The 20,251-nt window shown below is 33.6% G+C and overlaps 1 protein-coding gene across 1 annotated transcript in view; it reads left to right on the top strand.

The window, feature by feature from the left end:
• Nucleotides 1-19,533, top strand: part of hob (hobbit) — a 67,822-nt gene extending 48,289 nt beyond the window's left edge. The window contains 23 exon segments of the mRNA XM_067123547.1: nucleotides 340-441; nucleotides 1,407-1,540; nucleotides 1,873-2,011; nucleotides 2,567-2,648; nucleotides 2,923-3,092; nucleotides 3,540-3,695; nucleotides 3,821-4,024; nucleotides 4,883-4,984; nucleotides 5,839-5,941; nucleotides 6,451-6,660; nucleotides 7,354-7,505; nucleotides 7,749-7,943; nucleotides 8,061-8,218; nucleotides 9,007-9,124; nucleotides 9,245-9,367; nucleotides 9,731-9,837; nucleotides 10,927-11,074; nucleotides 11,264-11,357; nucleotides 12,872-12,961; nucleotides 13,587-13,687; nucleotides 14,821-15,033; nucleotides 15,656-15,757; nucleotides 18,067-19,533. Of these exon segments, the coding sequence (XP_066979648.1) occupies nucleotides 340-441; nucleotides 1,407-1,540; nucleotides 1,873-2,011; nucleotides 2,567-2,648; nucleotides 2,923-3,092; nucleotides 3,540-3,695; nucleotides 3,821-4,024; nucleotides 4,883-4,984; nucleotides 5,839-5,941; nucleotides 6,451-6,660; nucleotides 7,354-7,505; nucleotides 7,749-7,943; nucleotides 8,061-8,218; nucleotides 9,007-9,124; nucleotides 9,245-9,367; nucleotides 9,731-9,837; nucleotides 10,927-11,074; nucleotides 11,264-11,357; nucleotides 12,872-12,961; nucleotides 13,587-13,687; nucleotides 14,821-15,033; nucleotides 15,656-15,757; nucleotides 18,067-18,117 (3,054 nt within the window). The 3' untranslated portion in view covers nucleotides 18,118-19,533.
• Nucleotides 19,534-20,251: the final 718 nt, after the last annotated feature.

The raw sequence follows: 20,251 nt of genomic DNA, 5'->3' as shown, positions 1-20,251 counted from the left end.
TGTTACAGTCTTTTTAGCATTTACTTGCTGGGCTTGTTTTTCATTCATCCAACATATATTTGAGTAGGTTCTTTTAGTCTAAGTGCAATGGACATCCATTTTACTCTAGGAAATATGTTATACAATTTGCAGAAATCTAAAAAGATTATAATAGGCTTATAGAGTAGGTATTGTTGGAGTGTTATATGATCATGTCTGTGATGTTGCCTTGTGAGAAATCATAGGTTCAATGTTTTTATTGTTAAGACATGTGTAACATTAGTGCATCTTTTACTTTTGTTGATGTGAATAAATTTTCTTGTTTTAATAAACTCACTCTGGATGTTCTTTCAATTTTAGCTTACAGTGAAGATGATCTGGCAGTGTCTAGGAAACCCAAATGATCATCATTCTGTTGTACTGTGTGCCCCAGATAAGCTTCCAGAATACTCAAGCAACCAGGTACGCTTTAAGCCTTTTTCACACTATCAAGCTATATATTATTATTCTACTTATTTTCAGGCTTTAGTTATAAGATTTACATATTTTTGGATTTCCCCATGGGTGGAGTTGAGCAAATTTTGGGTTAAGTTTTAATAGGTATTAAAAGTTCCTGGAAGTCTTTGTATAATGTCAGTTTTTAGGATATTTTACAAATCCACTACTTTGCATTGTTTAAGTCTTCTAGCCAACAAAAGGGGAGGAAATAAAATGAGCAGTTCCTGGCATCTTTATTAGAATTCATTGCTGCTCAGTGTCATAAATACTGATCAGTTCCTGCATTGTTAGGGACAAGATAAATCTCATTGAAAACACATTATGAATGATTGGGATTGGATTTTGTACAAAAATAATTGAAGCCCACTGTATTTAAATGATGCATTCATCAGCATTCTCTGAAATTGATTTCAGCATGGTGTGTCTTTACACTTACAAATCATGTTATATTTTGTGTTTAATTTGTCCTGGATGTAAAGAATATAATTCAGAATTGATTCAAAATATTATGCAAGTACCAGCAATTGTTACAAAGTGAAGAAAACCATCCCTGAAAGGAGGGGAAGTCACCGTGTAACACATTCAAGTTCTGTCATTCCTTTCTCTGTTACTGTAAAGCACACATATTTCTCCCTGGGGTCATGGCTTTATAGTTTCTTTTGTTAGAGATCAGGTGCTTCGGTATATTTGCAATTGGTTTTGTAATTTGGAAAGTTCACATTATGTAGTTGTCTTTTCAGAACTTCTCTTTCATTTGTTTTCTAGTACTACATCAATATTGAGCCCTCAGGAACTTTGGAATCTCAAAATAAAATTGTTTCCTGTGATACATAGGGTTTATCTTCATGATGTTTCAAAAGTATTGGTGTTCATATATGATTAAGATTACCTTATTTTCTTTTAATACTGACCTTTGTTCCTATTCACAGGAACATGATTCGTACCGAGTGTTTCGCTCTCAGAATCTAAGCATGAATATTGGTTTGGAAACAAAAACTCAGAAGAAGGACAACACTGTAGTCACTCCAGTTATTGAAGCACTCTTCTACGGGAGTACTCTCAGGTACTGTATAACTTCTATATTATTAGGCCTATAGAGCTTTTTATATCTAATACTGCATGAAGAGTTATGGTTAGCTAGTATTGAACTATAATATAGTATTATCTTCTCTCTTAAAAGAGCATGTTACATTCCAGTATATTGCTGCATGTCAGCTATGACAAAATATTGAAATGTAAATACTGTAGTGTATGAAAATAGAAAATTCACGTACCATATGTGATATTTAGAATCCAGATACCGTATGGATTTTTAAAAATCTCTGCTGTCACATTAGTTATGAAGTTGCTGTTTATGTTACTTGATGATTTTGATGTTTGATATGTTCCTTTTAGGTGGTTTGAGAATCTCAAGTTCATTATATCTGGTGTGTCTCGTCCAACACGTCGGGGTTCTCTTTTCAATAACACCAAACCTCGGAAACCTCAGCTTTCCCGGCATTATCACACCATACACCTGTCATTGTCATTTCAGGTAGGCTTATGTTACTGTACTGTGAAGTTTTTATAAGATACACACTCATAATTATGAGGATCCATAGCATGTTTATGAAAATTTTACTTTTTTTTTTCAACAATTTAAATTCTTAGTAAAGAATTTCCTATTTGAAATCAGGGAACTTTGTTCTTATAATCTGTATTAAAGTAACACAGCCTCTCTTGTGTAGTAATATTTAGGGCTTATGGGAAACATTTCCTGGAATCTGCACCAATGAGGTAAATGCTGTTAATAAGTAAGTAGTATAATTAAAATCTGCCTGTAATTTCATGATTATTACTGCATTTTTCACCTGTATAATCATATTCTCTTATTCAAGCTCATCAGGGCTTTCAGTAACTTTACCCTTATGGCATGGGCATCATGGGAAATGGGATTTTAAAGATTTTCTTTATACTGTGTGACTTAATTCAATATGAACAGATGTACTTTACAAATATGTACTTTCCCTTGCTATATTTATGTTTTCAGAACCTTTAGTATTGGGTATTTTGAGAAGTTTGATATTAAAGTTCTCTGTTCTTTTTTCAGAGATTTGACGTTAGGTATTGGATGTCTGTTGGTGTTAAAAAAGGCTTTCATCTTAGTGGGGAGAGGCTGTCTTTAAGTTCAGGTAAGTTTCTATTTAAAAAAAATGTGCTCATAGTGCTTAAAATTGTTTATTGAGGACCTACAAGATGTACACAGATCATTGGTATTTACACTACAGTACAGTATTATGAACATGTACTCTTGATATACTGAAACAAATCCATTCAGTGTAGGGAATGTACCTGTAGTAGCCATATTCATTACTAATAGAAATTGCAGATGTAAAGTTATGGGTATACTGTAGTGTAAAATATAATATGGCAGTGAACAGTTAATTTTCATTTTTGTTTTCTCAGAGCACAACTTATCTTTGATCCCGGTCAATGATGGACTTAAGCACCGTCCTCGTAGTTCCTGGAGCATTGCGTACTTGAATACTGAACTTTGCCATGCTCAGATTTGGCTTCAGAGTGTCCTTAAAGACCACCTTTCTTTCCAGAATGATGGAGAGGAAGAACTGCCACAGGTGTGTGCAATTTTGGTTATATTGTAGATATGACCACTGTTATCCAAAGACTGTAGTTCATTTATTGCAGAATTGTGAAATAAGAAAATTCATGTTGGATAAGAGTCAACAAAATGATTTCATAATATTTTTGCAAAAATAAGAATAAAATTGTGTATCTTGATATTTGTGTAACATTTATATTATTGTACCTCAGTTTTTCCCTTTTTTATGAATATTAGAATAGTTTGATATAATTATCAGATACTCTGTGGTAACTGTTAATATGATGAATTTTTGGTAATAATGAAATCTGGATGAAGATGACATTTTTGTGGCTTGACAGCACTAGTGTGCCATGTTGCTGACAGAATTTTGCTGTGTAGTTGTGCTGCAATTATTTGTTTGTGGCAAACTGTTCATTATGAGAGTGAAGTCAGTACCTTTAACTATTTTTTATTACAACAGGAACCAATGGCTCAGCCAGTAGAGAAGTTTTACTTCTTGAACGTTAGCAAAGTAGCATACATGAGAGAAACTTTAACGCCCACTCCTTCAGGATCTGGCCATGATCCAAGTCTGCGAGATACGCCAAATCATCGTCTGGTTGTGTATGGTCTTAAGGTAGGGATCTTTTATCATGTGTGAAACCCCTGATTTATTTCCATGAACTCTGATTTATCAACACAGATTTGTATATGAGTGCAGGATTCCCCGATTGTAATCCACTTATTTATTTCTGTTTTTAGGGTGCTTGGACCACTAATAACCGTGACATTGTATTTGCTCTCTATGACTCGTGGAATAAGAATCAGCAGCTGCGAAGAAATCTTGCTCCTGATATCATTAAGAGTTACAACCGCGATGCCTCCACCCCTCAGAAGCCTCGCAGCCGCTCAGTTACAGATACCAACGCCTCCCAGAGTCTGACATCACCCACAGCGTCTTTGCAGGTTATTTTATTTGATAAGTTGAAGTTTCTTTCTTTGAGGTACAGTTTTGCATGAGTTTTGTATTTTAGATTGTACAGGTAGTCATTATCTAAGTAGAATTTTTGGGAGAAGTATGTTAAATTTATAATTACTGTAAAGTACTACAAAGTACTTTTAACACCCAAGTTATTATGACATAATAATTTTTTTTATTTTAAGGTTTGTTTTTATAAGTAATCCTGCAGAGATCAGGACTCCAAAGACTTAGGTGTATGAAGATGAGGACACATTTTTGTTTTTCGTATATTTAAAAACCAAAGATAATTAAGACAAAAATTGAACAAGATAAAGAAAAAACTAATGAATGAAGCCTAACTTTAAAAAACAAATCATCTTAAATTTGGTATTGTATTTTCATAAAAAACTCTAGATATAAAGACTAAAACAAAAATAAAGTAAAACCACTAAGTAATAAGTAAAAATAGCTAGCTAAAATGCACTTGTCTGTTGACAGTTAAATATGGTGCCTGTTCAAAGAAATTGAATAAAAAGCACAAATAATGACTGAAAATTGGTCTTTTAGTTAGGGAAACATAAGCTTACAATCTACTCTCTATATCTCAGAAACCAAAACTTCATTACTGTTGAATAAAAACCTACTGTATTAATTTTATATTCATTTTGATAATATCATAGACCAACCCATTTAAAAAATGCAAGGGCCCAGATCTTTCAAAGACACAGGTACCTCTTCTCATTTGGATCTCTGGGTGTGTAAATGAATGTTTTGTAATTCCAAGCTTACTGATAAAAGAATAAATAACAACTTGGACGCAGAAAAGAAAAGAAAACTAACGTGTTTTTTTACACAATTTGCAGGCACCTCCCGTACAGTCAACACCATCACCAATGACAAGACTGCAGTCAGGTCATGCTCAGCAAATGTTACAACAGTTAATAGCAGAGGCTGACAACAATCAGGTAAGCTTTCTGTTGTATACAGAATATGGAGCATTATTTTAACTATCAGAAGATTTAAAAAGTACTCAAGATGGAAGTTCTTTACGTTATTGCAGCATATTTGCTACTTTGTAAGGTAGTTGTCAACAAGTCCATAATTTGCTACTTTATCATATAATTTTGTTAGTTTGTTTATCTTGCTATTTTCTTATAGCTTCCATTTATACTTGAAAGTTTACCTTATACTTGAGTATTCTCAGGTTATCCCACAGCTAAGAATAATTGCACGTTATTTCAAACCCAAACTAAACTGTACTTCTGAAGTTCTCATATGCCTCAGATGAGGGCTGGCTCCCCATATGTTGGCTTCATAGGCAAAGTGTATGTGATCAGTGGAAGACATAAGGCACATCAACTTTTCAGTCTTCTTAGGCTTCTGAGCATTCATAACCATCTTGGTGGGTGGTTGTGCCAGGGTCATGGCTGACAATACCACCGCTGTAGAGGGTTCTTGATGAAAGTGGAAATCTTTGCTTGGGCAGAAAAGCTAGAGTCACCATCATGCCTAGGTTCATTTCAGGAGTTTGTACATCTTGGCAGATGCTCTCATCAATACATCTCAGATCCTTCCTTCTTGGTGGTCCCTTTGTGTATTTGGATGTCTGGATCTTTTCACCATATTGTTGAACACTAGACTTTCACTGTCACATAATTACTGTGCCATTAAGTTTATATTTACATTGAAGACCATTGTATCCATACTGTATGTTGAAGATCCTGTGGGGTATTCAAACTAGATGCATAGTTGTGTTGGGCTCATCATTATTTGTAAGAGCTTGGTAAAATTTTTCACCTGATGGCTGTTCCTTTTCCAGGTTGCATTTAGTGAAGATTGCTCTAATCAGGAGCCAAGAGATCAAACCCTGCATGGAGTTAAAGCTTGTACGACAGATGATGTTATCCATAAGAAATGGCTTAGTAAGTAATGTGGAACTTTGTTTCCAGTACAGTACTAGAATAATGTATGAGAAATACTATATTTTTAGTTTTCTTGTTATGGATTTTCAGTGTCAGGTGTAGTATACCTGTGAAAATAACTATTTATCATTCATAACTGTATAGTAATATTAGTGATGCCTGGTGTTAAAACAATGAAAGAGGTTTTATTGGTGAAACATAAAAACAGAAGTCCTTGAAGTAAATTAGATAGCTTAGCACTGAAACTAATTGTCAAAATTATTAAGTATATTAGTGTCATACATGATATACTGAAGAGACAGACGTGTAAATAGTCCAAATGAGTATTGAAATTGGAAAAATTAAAATCTTTAATGATATATGTTATTCTGTGAAATCTTATTCATTCCTAAATTATGTAGTACAATGACTGGAAATTGATTTAATTTGAAAGTGTATCCAATAATCGAAATTCACGAATGACCAGACACAAAAGTGTAAGTATTTAAATTCTTTTTATCTCTTCGTAGTTCAACTAGTCAATAGCCAGGTGCTACTAAAGGGCTGTGAAACCCAGGGCTATGTTATTCTAAGTGCTGCAAAGTCAGAAATATTGCAACGAATCCATCGTCCAGTCTGGCAGGATCACTCCCTGGTAACCAAGACCACTTGGTTTGGATCTCTTGAATGTATGCAGTACTATGCCACAGTCAGCGCTGGTGATAAGGAAACACAGATGGGTAAGAACAGTGATTTGTTCCTATGAGGTCGTTTGAAAGTATGAATTGGCATTTATCCTTGCTTGCTTGAAATGATTGTATGAATGTGCAGTACTTTTTTATCTCTCATGTCTTAACCCACTACAACTGTATACTGTATGCAGTTTCTGGTTTTACTGTTGTACTGTCTAATTTGTATTTAAGAAGCATGTCTTTGTAAAAAGTTTTGAAACTTCCCCCCCCTTTCTTTGTCATTCTTTTCAATGCTTTAAAAAATTGCTTGTATCCTAGTATCTTTTATATGAAATGTGATTTTAAATTAAGGGTCAAATAAGATTAAATATATATTTAACATATCAAATAATGTTAGTAAGACTTGTTTTCTTAAGGGAAAGTTAGTGTACACTCATACAAAATGCAATCATACTTGTGCTGAAGCCATAGTTCTTGACTGAAACAAACAAACTGAAAGACAAATGAATGATTAAAGGGGTGAAGTAGTAGTCAGGAGGCAGGGAAAACTCTTATGCTAAGATGAGCATCGTGTCTACTTGCTAAAGGCACTTTATTTTTTTAACTTTTGTCCTACGAACAAATTTGAAGCATTAATTTTTTTCATTTTAAATATGTTTACAGGACTTTAGCCAAATTAAAGTGTTTTTATCTAAAATGTATCAAAATTATTTAACATTTCAATTTTTTGTGCCCCCACAGATAATATCATGTGGTTAACTGTTGATAATATTGAAGAGAAAGATGGCCAGGTAATCAATGAGGTGCCGGACATAGTGGGAAGTGGACAGTCTGTTGGAGGGGTTGTCTCACAGACTGTTGGATCTATGGATGAAGGAGATGATGAACTGCAGGTAAAGAGTTGGATACAGAGCTGTTTGACTTTGCTGTATTTCATTAACTACCAGTTGACTTTGTGACAGTATGTTTTTTTATATATTAGCTGGGAAAATGCACCATTCTCATGTGTACAGTATTTCAAGCACAGAATACTGTAGTAAGCACAGTACAGTGCATTTATAACATTTTGTTTTCATTATACCTAAAGTAATTGTCACTGTCAACAATATTTAGAAATTCTTAATCATCTCCTACAGTTGCAGCGTATTGTCTCTCGTTGTCACTGTGAATTTTATTATGTATCCTATGGAGAGACTGGTCTTGATATATCACTGATGGAAGAAGTTCAGCCACCTTTACCTGAAGAGGACCTTTGGAGCCGTAACTTTGAGGCAGTTGATACTTTCACCCTGATGCATCATGACTTATGTGCCAGTACAAATTCTTTGCAAGTAAGAATTAATGTTCTTATTTATACTAGTCGGTGAAATAATTAAATTTCTGTTTGACACCCCCTCCCAGACAATTAAGCACTTTCAGAATGCTGCATTTTTTGTATTTTCTTCCAGTACAATATGGTGGTTGACATTCTGAACAACTTGCTGTTGTATGTTGATCCAAAGATCAAAGAAGCAAGTGATGCCATGGCAAGGATGAGATTCCAGCTTCAACTCTATTCGAAAGATGACCAACGGAAGCCCATCATCAGACTGCAGAATCAAGTCAGGTGATTTTAACATATCAGATTAATTACTGTATATTTATTATTAGTAATTTTTTTCAAGGGTTTGGCTCAGGGAAGACAAAAGTTGTTCGCTGTATATTTGGATTTATATATAAAGCATAAATATTATTCATTGCAATGCTTAAAATGAAAGTTCATCAACTCTCCCTGGAAACTTTGACCTTAGTGCCACCTTTATTCTGAAAAAGGAATGGATGTACTGTACACACTTTCTTATAGTCATTGTTATAATGTGACCAACTTCCCTGTTATTAATCCAGTTCATTACTAACACAAAAGTCTCACCATATTAGGGGGGAAAATTTAACAGTAATTGTTATCATTATTGTCTAGTTTGCTGTATGCCTTAAATGAAGAGATTTCATCATATTGTGCAGCTTTATTAGAAGAACTTACTAATAAATATGAGACAACTCATAGTTAATCTTTTCCTGATATGGATGGGGTCATTGGTATATTAGAAAAAGTTGATTACAGAATTAGTACATCTGGAGTGGTAACCATTTTTAATGAATCTTCAGTTAAAAGGTATCTGTTATGTAGATATTAGTATTATATTTATTATTAAGATTATAAAGTGACAGTTTAAAACTACCACTGAATTACACTTGTAGATTCTCTTAGGGATGACTTGGAGAATTTGTTTTTGAATTGTAGAAGTTTTAAGTAAAAAGAGTTCAAGAAGAGATCTAGATGGGAAAGATCCAGAGTAGTTAGGTTACTTGCTGAATTTTTTTAACTGGATTTATTTTTATTGTTATTTTTTTCAGATATCATATGTCCCAGCTGAGAAGTTTGGAAAAGGAGGTTTACTTAGTTCAGAGACAGCTTGATAAGGATCCACTGAATGAGTCCAAGTTAAAAGATAAAGCAGACTTAGAGAAACAGGTTAGAAAGGTTTTAACCTGCATTTTGAAGTCTTTCAGGCACACTTACTCTGTAATTTTGATTTTAAAATTATAGCTAATTTATTCTGTTTCTTATGTTTCCTATTGCCTCAACTTGTAGGTGTCAGACTGCAAAGAACAAGTCAATAGCCTGAGTGAAGAGTTAGCCATGAGAATCCACTGTTACAATGAAAACCAGTTGTCTGCAAACCATAAGTGGATGGCATCAGGTGGTGATAAACAGGTCAGTGATGATGTCTCTTACTGTAAAATATGATCCCTTTTTTATATTGTGATACTGAATGCTTTTCATAAATTTATCTAATACTTTGATCATGTATTCAGAATAAAAGACTTGCCATATCTGAAAACAGACTTATGGTTTTTGGGGCACCTTGCATTTGATACCTTATGCAGTTTGTTCTGACTATACAGTACTAACTCCTTAGGAATGACATACAAACATTTTTACAGGTCCCTTTAATGCAGTTTTTGCATTTCCTTATTTCATATAGGCAATGTGTTTAGTATAGGAAAGATTTTAAGTAATACAGTATGTTGTTTTAAATAAATGAATTTGTTCCACGCACTTTTACTTTTTTTATAGACAAAAGTGATCCGCATGAATGAAGTCTGCTTCAGGAAAGCTCAGTGGAGATTAACAGAAGCTGATGGCCAGTTGGGAATTGCACACTTGGTACTTTCCAACTTTCTGTAAGTTTGAGGCTACAGGCAATTTTGTTCTTGGAAGAAACTTAAATAAATTGAAATTAAGGGCAAATAAGAAGTGAATTTAAATATTTAAATGCAAAAAGAGGAGTCATTGAGAAGTTCATTAAAGTCTTGGCAATCTTATTTAACTTGGAGGAGGTTGGTTCACTAGAGGAGATGTTTTAATTTGTGGGACTGTATTTTTCAGCACAGATCATCCTGTTTGTGTTTAAACAGTGTCATTTTTCAAAATTTGTTTCAGTCTCCATTTAGTGCTTTATTTCTGTGCATTAAAGAATAAATTATTTCAACCTCAAGGAAATAAGCCAATGTGGTACTGTGTCAGTTGATGACTGGGATGAAATATTTAAGGAGGAAGTGATATTTTTGGTTTTAGGATTAAATAGCCAATAATTTGGAAGAAAGATTTATAGAAATGAAAACTAATATACTGTATAGAAGATAAAAAGGGTTTTGAGTAAATTGTGTTTATTAGTTGGGTAATATGAATCAAATTTAAGGCCAGATTATAAAAATTTTTTGAAAGGCTGGTAAGTAGGGAGGGGGGGGGAAATTACACTGTTTGAAATACAGTTGGATTTTCATTGCTGACTGTTATTTACATAAGTTTGCTTGTAGTCAAGTTGATGATTGCATGTCCAGGGTTGTTGAATTCTTTTTCTCAAGTCTCTGTATTTTCAAAATTTATTTGAACATAAGCTTGATAAGTAATTATAAATAACATGGCAACTTGAGATTATAAGTAATAGACTTACAAGAAAGAGATGGTTTGGTACTTGAAATAATCTTAATTTCATATTTACTAATGACTGCTATTTAGGAGTGGCTTTAACAGTGATTTTCAATTGTCACAGGTCACTGTTTAATAAGTTTGTTGGTATTCTTGTCATTTTAAAAATTTAGCTTATTGCATAATTCATGGCCTTCCTTGGATATTACTAATTAAGAACAAACAAAAAGCTTCCTATGCCTTTGTAGTATAGCTTTTAGACAGAAATAATTATAAGTGCAAAGAACAAATTTTAAATGGGTTGTTGCTTTTATTCTCTGCAATCTTTTTAATCATGCAAGGTACACAAAAAAGACTAATGCTGATGACAGTGGCGAACATCTTTTGGAGCTCGGGTATGTTACAATGCGAAACCTGCTTCCTAACCAGAACTATGAGGAGGTGCTCATGCCATCAGAACTGCAAATTAAGATGCCTGTTGATCGCCAGGTATATTGTTCAGTTCTAGTTATCCTTAAGAATATGTATGAATTGGAAGTGTATCAAATCTTGAACTTTTTCACTTATATGAAAATGTTAATTTTTTTTCTAAAATGTAAGAGATTTTAGATTTTAAAGATCATTTCATGTATTGTATATTTGATTCTAATTTAAGTATTTTTGCCCTTTGATTTTCAGAGGACTCTAAGAATATTTTGCCGAGAGAAGCCCCCTTGTGGAGGGATTTCCATCATTGAACACTTTGAAGTGAATGTGGTACCTTTGAATATTGGTAAATATGATACCATTTTTTTCATTTTTCCAAAAATTTTTTTTTTTTGTTTTTATGAGGATATAAATTGGTGATATGATAACACTTTAATGAGTTATTTGGAATCTCATGTTTGGGATATGATGTTTTATTTTGCATGTTGCTTTACTATCACTCTTGTTAATTATATAATTAACACAAAAACTCATGTGCCAGTACTGATTACAAACATCTTATTTTTGCATATGCATTCATGGCCTGTTAAAAACAGATAAATTATATGCCAGATAGCAGTTTGAACTAGCAAAACTGTTGTCATAAAATGGTGATTATTCTGCATATAACTCTGGGATCATTTATTTCTGTACTACCATTTAAGAATTGGTTAGAGAGTAATACTTAGTCTGAAAGACATCTAGTCCCATGTTTCCCTTGTCAAACACTCATTGTCCAAGATTTGTTTTGCTGGAAGGAAAGAAGTGTAGAAGTGCTCTTTTGTTTGTATATCAACCTTTCCACTCTTTGTATTCATGTCTTTATTGTTCCAAGTCATTAGTATAATGTACTTATAACTTTTTTAGTGAGCTGTTTGTCTAGCTTTTTTTGTGTGTTCCTGTAAGTGGTGTTATTCTTCTGGAAATTATTGCAATGTTTTTATTTAATGTAATTGCCTGTCAGGTTTCATTTTTGTTTGTGTATATTTTTTTTCTTCCTTGTGATGCATTATGCATGCTATCCAGGTGATTTTGTATTCTTGCTAAAATATGTTTTAACAAACAAGATCAAAAGGAACAGTTAAAAAATAAGCAGTGAGCAATTTAGAGGAACTGAGTGCGGTATGATGGCATACGTAGACCAGCATATTTGCATCAAAACACTTAGCCTGGTTATGGCTCTTACTTTATAAAGAACATCCCAGGGTGCCACTCCCTTTTCTGCCCAGATGTCTTTTGACCCACCTCAGACCCCCAACTTGATATTGTGCATAACAGAAGACTAGTATGCAGCTATTCTGGAATATTACCCCTGCCCCTCTGTATTCATGAATGTAGTAGATTTAAAATTTTACTATTACTGTTTATTATACAGTACAAGAAATATTCAAAATGTAGTCCAGTACTAGTTCAAGTTGTAGGTGCCATTGGTCACCACATTACAGTAATGGAAGAATGGCTGAGTTCTCAGTAGTCAGTCACTCCCCTCCTTAACAAAATCTTAAGTAATAATTTCAAACTTTTACTTTACTAGGAGTGCCTTCTCCTAGCCCGCACCCCCCCCTTGCCCAATTAGTGTACATCACTTGTCAGCAAACCTGGCCAAAAATTGAGAGCATTGGACAGGGAGACAAGGAGAACATTCCTCCTAGATGGAAGGTCACATTCATCACTAGCAGTCACTTTGCAAACTTAAGCAGCCATTTAACATTGAGTTTGTTTGAATGAGATTGACATGCAGACATAAGTAAAGTAACCTCTATAAAAATATCTGTGAAGACTGTATTTTACTTTGAATCTTAATTTTATATTTTATTTCAGCACTTACTTACCAGTTTTTCAAGACGATGATGAAGTTCTGTTTTCCTGACAATGCAACAGAAGAGGAGCTATCTGGTGAGGGTGGAACATGTAAGCTTTGTCTCAGTGCACTTTTTTCTTTGTTATACGATTCACATTTTATTTCTTGTATATTTGATTATTTGCAGAAGGGGAGCATGTGTAGTTTAGATGCCACTTAGGATTATGGTACAAAGTTTATCGATAATTCATTAAGCATGAATTACTACCAGTGTCATTTCATTAATGTGACTTATTGTGCAGTAAAATTATTGTAAAATCTGTTCTCAGAATTGTCTGGTTTTTCATTTCTTTTCTCCCACATACTTTCAATTTACATGTTCAGCTTTGGTAAATGATGAAATATGACATTACTGTATTGACATACATGCATACTGTATTGAATAATTTTATCAGTTTATTAGTTTGGAATCTTATAAAATGAACCATTGGCATTTAAAATGATCACTAGAATTAGCCTTCAAATACTTAAATGAAAATGAGTAAAAATATATGAAGTTAGAGGTTGCACAATGCTCACATAACTAATTTGTATCCTTGAAACACTTCCATTTCATCTTTTTAACTGTAGAATGTGTAATGTTAAATTTAATTATATTTATTTTGGGTTTTTCTATACATACACATGCCGAGTGTGATGTGACAAAAATATAACTGAAGTTTTTAATTTCAACAGCTTCAAAGGGCAGCAAGAAACATGCTTCCCTCAGAAAATCGCACAAAGAGTCCAATTTCTATGTGTCACTTCAAGACAAAGATGATGTGGAAATCATGAAGGTAAGTTCATCTGGTTCCATTCTTCTTTATAGGCAGTCCCCAGTTAACCGAAAATCGGCGATAATAGCGCTGACAACCCCGCTTAACAGCACAGTTAAACAGAGATCAGCACCGAAATCCCCGCTTAATGGCGCTGTTAACCTGAGGTTGGTTCTGAAATCCTCACTTAACGGTGCCATTAACCAGATATCGGTGCTGAAAATCGGGTTAACGACATCGCTAGCCAAGCGCCGTAAAACCGAAACGTTGTTAACCGATGCCTCCAGTAAGCGGAGACTGCCTATAGATAATTGTTAAGTTTACCTAAAGTTATTCTCATTGATTAGTTTTTCCAAGTCTTTTAGTCTACATTCTGGACAATTACCCAACAGTTACATCTCACAACTGTAATTTGCAGTGTCTTAGTACATTTTAAAATTGTTAAATATCGAAACAAGGAAAATCAAATCCATATCAATTTATTTTCTAGTTCAAGAGGAACTTTCTTCTTCTTCTTCTTCTTCTTCTTCTTCTTCTTCTTCTTCTTCTTCTTCTTCTTCTTCTTCTTCTTCTTCTTCTTCTTCTTCTTCTTCTTCTTCTTCTTCTTCTTCTTCTTCTTCTTCTTCTTCTTCTTACAGAAAATAAGGTGAGAAGTGAAGAAAAAACTTTCAAAGAAATTGCAAAGAAAAAGTAACAAGATAAAAAAAACAATAAGTAGATAAGATGTACATATATATAATAAACAATGAAGAGAAACTCATATTAACCTGCAACATAAAAGTATCTGCAAAAAGTTTGAATCCATTAACTGACTGGAACCAAAGGGATGTATGCTCTAATCTCCTGGAGACTTGCTTATCATTTTCTTGTACATTGGAATGACATGAGTGGTTTCTTGCACAACACCTAGATTGGTCATGTTAATGTGATGCATTCATATAGAAGATTTTAATATTTTCAAATAATCAAATTTTTTGTTGTGGGATCACAGTGTTGTGACTATAAACAAAAGATTCAGGAGTTAAGTATAGCAGTTTTATTAATGATCTTTTAGGAGTTCTTCAATGGGTTTTTGTAAATGTTGAAATTAATGTAGTAAGATAAGATTTGCTTTTAGGTTTAATATTTAAAGGCATTACTCTTTATCCCTACAGCAACGAGCAGAGCAAAATAAACTCTTTGTGTACATTAAAATCCCCGAGTTACCTGTCAAAGTAAGTTATAAAGGGAAGAAAGAGAAAAATCTTGAAGACGTCTCCAACTTCAGACTTGTCATTCCTACCCTTGAGTACCACAATGTTACCTGGACTTGGCTCGATTTCCTTATGGCAATGAAACAGGACTCAAAGTCAGCTTTGTTATCACAGGTGAGTTCTATTGATTTATGTGTAAACTTCAGGCTAGGACTGATTTTTCTTATCACAGCTAAACATAAAAAATTTTTTCAATTGTCATTTTATATTGTAGACAGTTGTGATGAACCTTAGATAGTTATTTCTTAAGTTTCATAGGTCAGTTTTTTTGGTATGTAGTAAAATAAGTTTCTAGGAAGCTAGATATTTTCTAAGAACAATCCTCAGATACTACTGGTAATTAATTAAATAGTCCTTGATTTTAAACATGGGTAGTCCCTGACATACAATCTTTGAACTTTCAAACTTTCAAAGCTACAAACTTCCATGTCTGTTTGATATGTAGGATATATCAACTTTATTTCATATATTTTATTGCCACTTTACAAGGAAATATAAAAGTTTTTCATTTGTTACAAACTGTATTGTATGTATTAAGACCAAATTGTCTTGATAAAAAGCTTTATTACTGAACGATGCTATATGCTATATGCTTACTAAAATGTTGGATGCCTAGGTTAACTTGGTTGGGGTTACAGACAAATTGAACTTACAAACAAGCTCTTGGAATGGAACTTGTCTGTATGTAGAGGACTGCTTAGCAGCCATAGTAAAATCTGTATTTTCTTATTTACAGGCTATCAAACATAAGTTGAATTTAGCTCATTTCCGAGCTGATGACACTGCCACGCCTAACGAAGAAGAGAAGGCACGTCTTCTTCTAGGTAGTAAATTAATGGTAAGTTTTGAGCATTATTATGTATTTTTCTCTGCTTTCATTTGTGTTAGTCTTAAGTTGATCAAATTATTGCGCAGTGCATGTATCCTTACTTACTTTTGTATTGAGTCCCAGCTGTTGTATTAGGGTTATTGAGTAATGAACCATATTTATTTTGATGATATTGCAACAAAATTTTAAAAAAGAAAAAAAAAGTTAGGACAAAAAGAGACAAGGGGTCACAGATTGCTTCTGTTTAATTTTATTTTCTTCATCACAACCCATCAATCATGTATTTTTCCACTTAACTGCTAAACAATATTTTAAAATAAATAGTTTTTTCCATGTACTGGGTTTGATACAATATTGTTTTTATAATTAGAAACAACTTCACAGAACATAGTATATGACTAGAAACATTGATGTGATTAACAAATACTTTATGTTTTTATGTGAAATGGTGGCAGTCACACCAGCTTGAAAGAATTTCACACTCCAGTCCCACAAGGCTGCTCTTTGCATTCTTCTGTGTAACTTCTTCAGAACTGGGAGTGTGCTATGCTTCCAAAGATATGTGCTGTTTAATTTATTTCATTCTCATGCTATTTTACTGTGGGCATTCTGTGGTCAGTAATATTGTGAAGTAATTTGCATGTGAATATTTGTATTCTCTTAGGTTTGTTGTAAGTGTTTGATGAGCTTTTTGCTATTTTGTTTCTTAAGCCTCCAGTTGTTGTCATCTTGTCACTGATGTTACTATAAATACTTACAGTTTTATTCACTGACATGTTACTTAGATCACTTGCTGTTTCACCTCTTGGAATTTTTAAGTTAATTTCTTTATTACTTGGTATATTTTTTAATGAATTGTAATTTCTTTATTACTTGGTATATTTTTTATTGAATTGTTTTGTTGGGTTTTATTATGACAGTGTAGAGAAATATTTCCCCGTGCTCAGTCCTTAGAGATTTTCATTACTCAGTGCATTTTTAGTTTGCTCAGTCACAGTGAAGGTTTTCTTATGCTCCACTTTTGCCTGTCATTGGTGCTTTTATTTCTTAGGATATGTGCTTTAAGGTTTTCATTTCAGTATTATATTTGTGGTTCTTCTCACTTGGGCTAATTTCAGGAAAATGATATCCTAATCAATACTCAGCATTCTATTTTAACAGAGTGGTAAGACCTGCAGTCTTGTGGTTCACTTTTAAAAGTGCCCTTGTATAGGGTCCAAGAATTATCCCCTCATGACAGGCAGTTTTGTAGGCTACTGTGTACCAGAACCACCTCCTCCTCTTGGTCAATGTTGTCTCCTCATTTTCAAGTCTTGACCCCTTTGCTTGGATCTGTTCTCTCTCCTTGCCTCCCTACCTTCCCTTCCTGGTCTCTCACTACATCTGGCAACACTTTCACATCTTGACTCATTAGACTAGAGTTCGATCCCCAAACCAGATGATACGGAAACAGTTGGCCACATTTCACTTTTGCAAGGGCAGTGGCATTCTATGCTAAGATCTGCTTCTCATCCATTAAGATTAAGCAAAGTTGCTTTCTGTCTTTGGAACTATGGCCATGTTTTTGTTGGCTGCAATTTTGCTATTTGGTCCTTTTTTTTTTTTTTGCTTTGCCCACTGCTATTTACAGCTCGTCTTGTTTACCCACTGCCTCACTGCTAGAGGTGGTGTATCCTTCTTCCATGATGCACTCTGCTGCACTGGTTTCCTTGCCATTGCCAGTGGAGGTGCCCTTGATCATTGTTTCCCTGGCTTTTGCTGTTTCATCTTAGTTTTTGGTTCCTTGTTGGCTTCGCAGTACCACTGCTAGGTGATTCTGCCTCAGCATCCCTTTAATGGCCCTCCCCAACACCTACCCATCCTTGACTAGGAGTCCCATCTTCCATTGTATCCATTAACTATGGAAGCTACTTGGATAACCATGGTCATCATTGGCTCCACTCTTTGTTGTCTGTGTGATTTGAACTTTTTGCATCTGCACATATTGCTCATTTGTCCTCTCTCCTAAATTGCAATTCAGGCTAGTATTAATTAGTGGATTCTTGATCAAAATTTCTCTAAAAAAACATTTTGATAAAAACCCACTAATCTGCTGTGCCTTCCTTCTTTCCCTTCACTCTTCCAGGTGGAGGTTATCACAAAGGAATGAGAAGTGTCACCTTGTGGGACAAATTATGTGGTAGTACTTTTCTTCAGTCAAACTTACAAGTTGGTGTGAGTGACTGAAACCACCACACAGTTTAAAGTCTAATGATTAATGGGATTGTATAAAAATGTGCTATATTGCTAAAAACACCACATTTTTTTTTTTATTTCAGCCCCCAGAATCGAAAGGAAGCAAGAAAAATCTCTTCAAGTTCAATAGATAGTGCAGGTAGAAGAGTATTCTGAAGAAAAGAAAGGTAGTTTCTGTAAGGAGTTTTATTTCCAGTCCCTTATCTTGACAAAGTGATAATAATCAAGACCTCAGGCTAATAGTAGAGTAAACTTTTGTGAACAGAGTTATATGTTTATTGTCTGTTGGGCCAAACTGATTTGTGGACCATAATTTCAATGTTGCTTCCAGAGTGCATTGGTGTAGCACTCATCATGTTGATTTGTATCAAACCCTCCTGGTAATGCATAGTATTAATCTTAAGAAACAGCTCACCCACACACATATTAGGAGAGGACATCTAGTTTCAGTGTTAGATAATGTGTCATGTTCACAAAAAAATGCTGTTTGATATGAGGTATTGTAACCAGTAAGGTTTTTTATTGGATTATGTCAGGTAATGGTAGGCTGTGGTAAATTAAGATTTTAAAACTTGGTTGTGGCTCTATTTTTAAACACTGATACAGTCTTTGGAAATTAGATGTACATTACCTAGACTATTTTGCATTCAGTGGTGAGCCAAAAGATTTTTAAAAATTACATTTCATTTTCTTTTCAGTGATTACAGGTTTTTATGCCAAGTTTGAACCTTGGTTAAAAGTTGAAGAAATTAAGAATGTGATCTAGCTTTAGGGTATCTTACCTGTACATATTGGTTTTTAATGCGTACAGTACCTACTGTAGATATTGGCCACTTTTCTTGCTGTCCCATTATTCCAACTAATAATTTCAACAAAATGTAGTTTTGACAGAGGGAACATACAGATATATTTATTCAAAAGTTGGTTGTGGAATGGTGGGTCCAAATATGTGCACACACTTGACGGCATTTGGGCTTTTAGCACTGGTTACAATAATTAGTTAGATTTCCAAGTGGAAAGGTTGTAAAATGTGCACAGCTAGATGGTAATGGTTATGATGTACAAAAAAAAGTCTGTAACAGATTGCAATCCTAATAGTCCAGTAGCATTAAGGTTATTCACTGTATCCCTCCCTTATAGTTTTAAGCTCAAATACAAACTGTACATTTCACAGTTGTTTGTTTCCTCAACTATAAGGGTTAAAGCTAGTTTCAAAATTGCGGTAGTTTTTTAAAGATTTTTAGCTCTGTATTTCAATGAGGAGGATTAACGGAAGTTTATAGGTATTTACATCATTACTTATGTAAAGTTTCCAACATTGTTAAGATTAAAGAGATTGTGAATTCTTACTAAAGAATGTGTGTATAAAAGATTTTTTAATGAGCACACCATGATGCATCTTATTTTATTTAAAGGAAAGGTTATATATGCTTATAACATCGAGAAACAATGTTTTCTAAATCTGTATTGAAACATTATATACTTTTAATGACATGCAATTATTATAATGGGGTGCAACAGTTTTTAGGTTTATAATGCAATATATATATATATATATATATATATATATATATATATATATATATATATATATATATATATATATATATATATATATATATATATATATATATATATATATACAGTATATATATGTCTTTTTGCTATTTTCATTTGTTTGTTTTAAACCATGTTATGCACGCTGTACTGACTTGTTATAAAGAAAGCAATGGGACTTTGTAGCAAATCCTTGTATCCATGCAAAGTTTTCCTCTCTTTTGCACCAGAGGCATAAAAGATAGTTCTCAGTATATCACACCACTACGGGAAAATGACTATGTTGCTTGCCTTGTGTCTCTTTTAACTTTCAGGTGGATGTTGAAGGATAGATAGTAAAATAGCGCTCTTTAGTGATCCAATTCAATTTAAAGTACGTTGCTTTAGTTTATGGAGTATTTATTTTAAATTAGAATTTGTACTGTATATGCTGTAAAAGATGTCCTGTAATAAAATAAATTTGTTGACTTTTTATAATGTAAACACTTTGTTTAGTATGGCAGAATTATATTTACCAGTGTATTCTGCTGTTAAGAGAAAAAAGTAGTTGTGAAATGGAATATTTTTTGCATATCTCTTTCAAAAAGAATTTTATACCCATCCTGAGAATATTTATTTTGTGTAGGTTGTAAGCCACGTGGGATTTGTATTCGTCCGCGGATTATTTTTTACATCTCTGATGCATGTTGTTGGCACTGATGAATTGTTTAT

This window comes from Macrobrachium rosenbergii, chromosome 21 (assembly GCF_040412425.1).
Source record: "Macrobrachium rosenbergii isolate ZJJX-2024 chromosome 21, ASM4041242v1, whole genome shotgun sequence".
NCBI classification, from domain to species: Eukaryota; Metazoa; Arthropoda; class Malacostraca; order Decapoda; family Palaemonidae; genus Macrobrachium; species Macrobrachium rosenbergii.
Note: the sequence above shows the minus strand (reverse complement) of the source record. Positions and strands in the feature narration are given on the sequence as shown.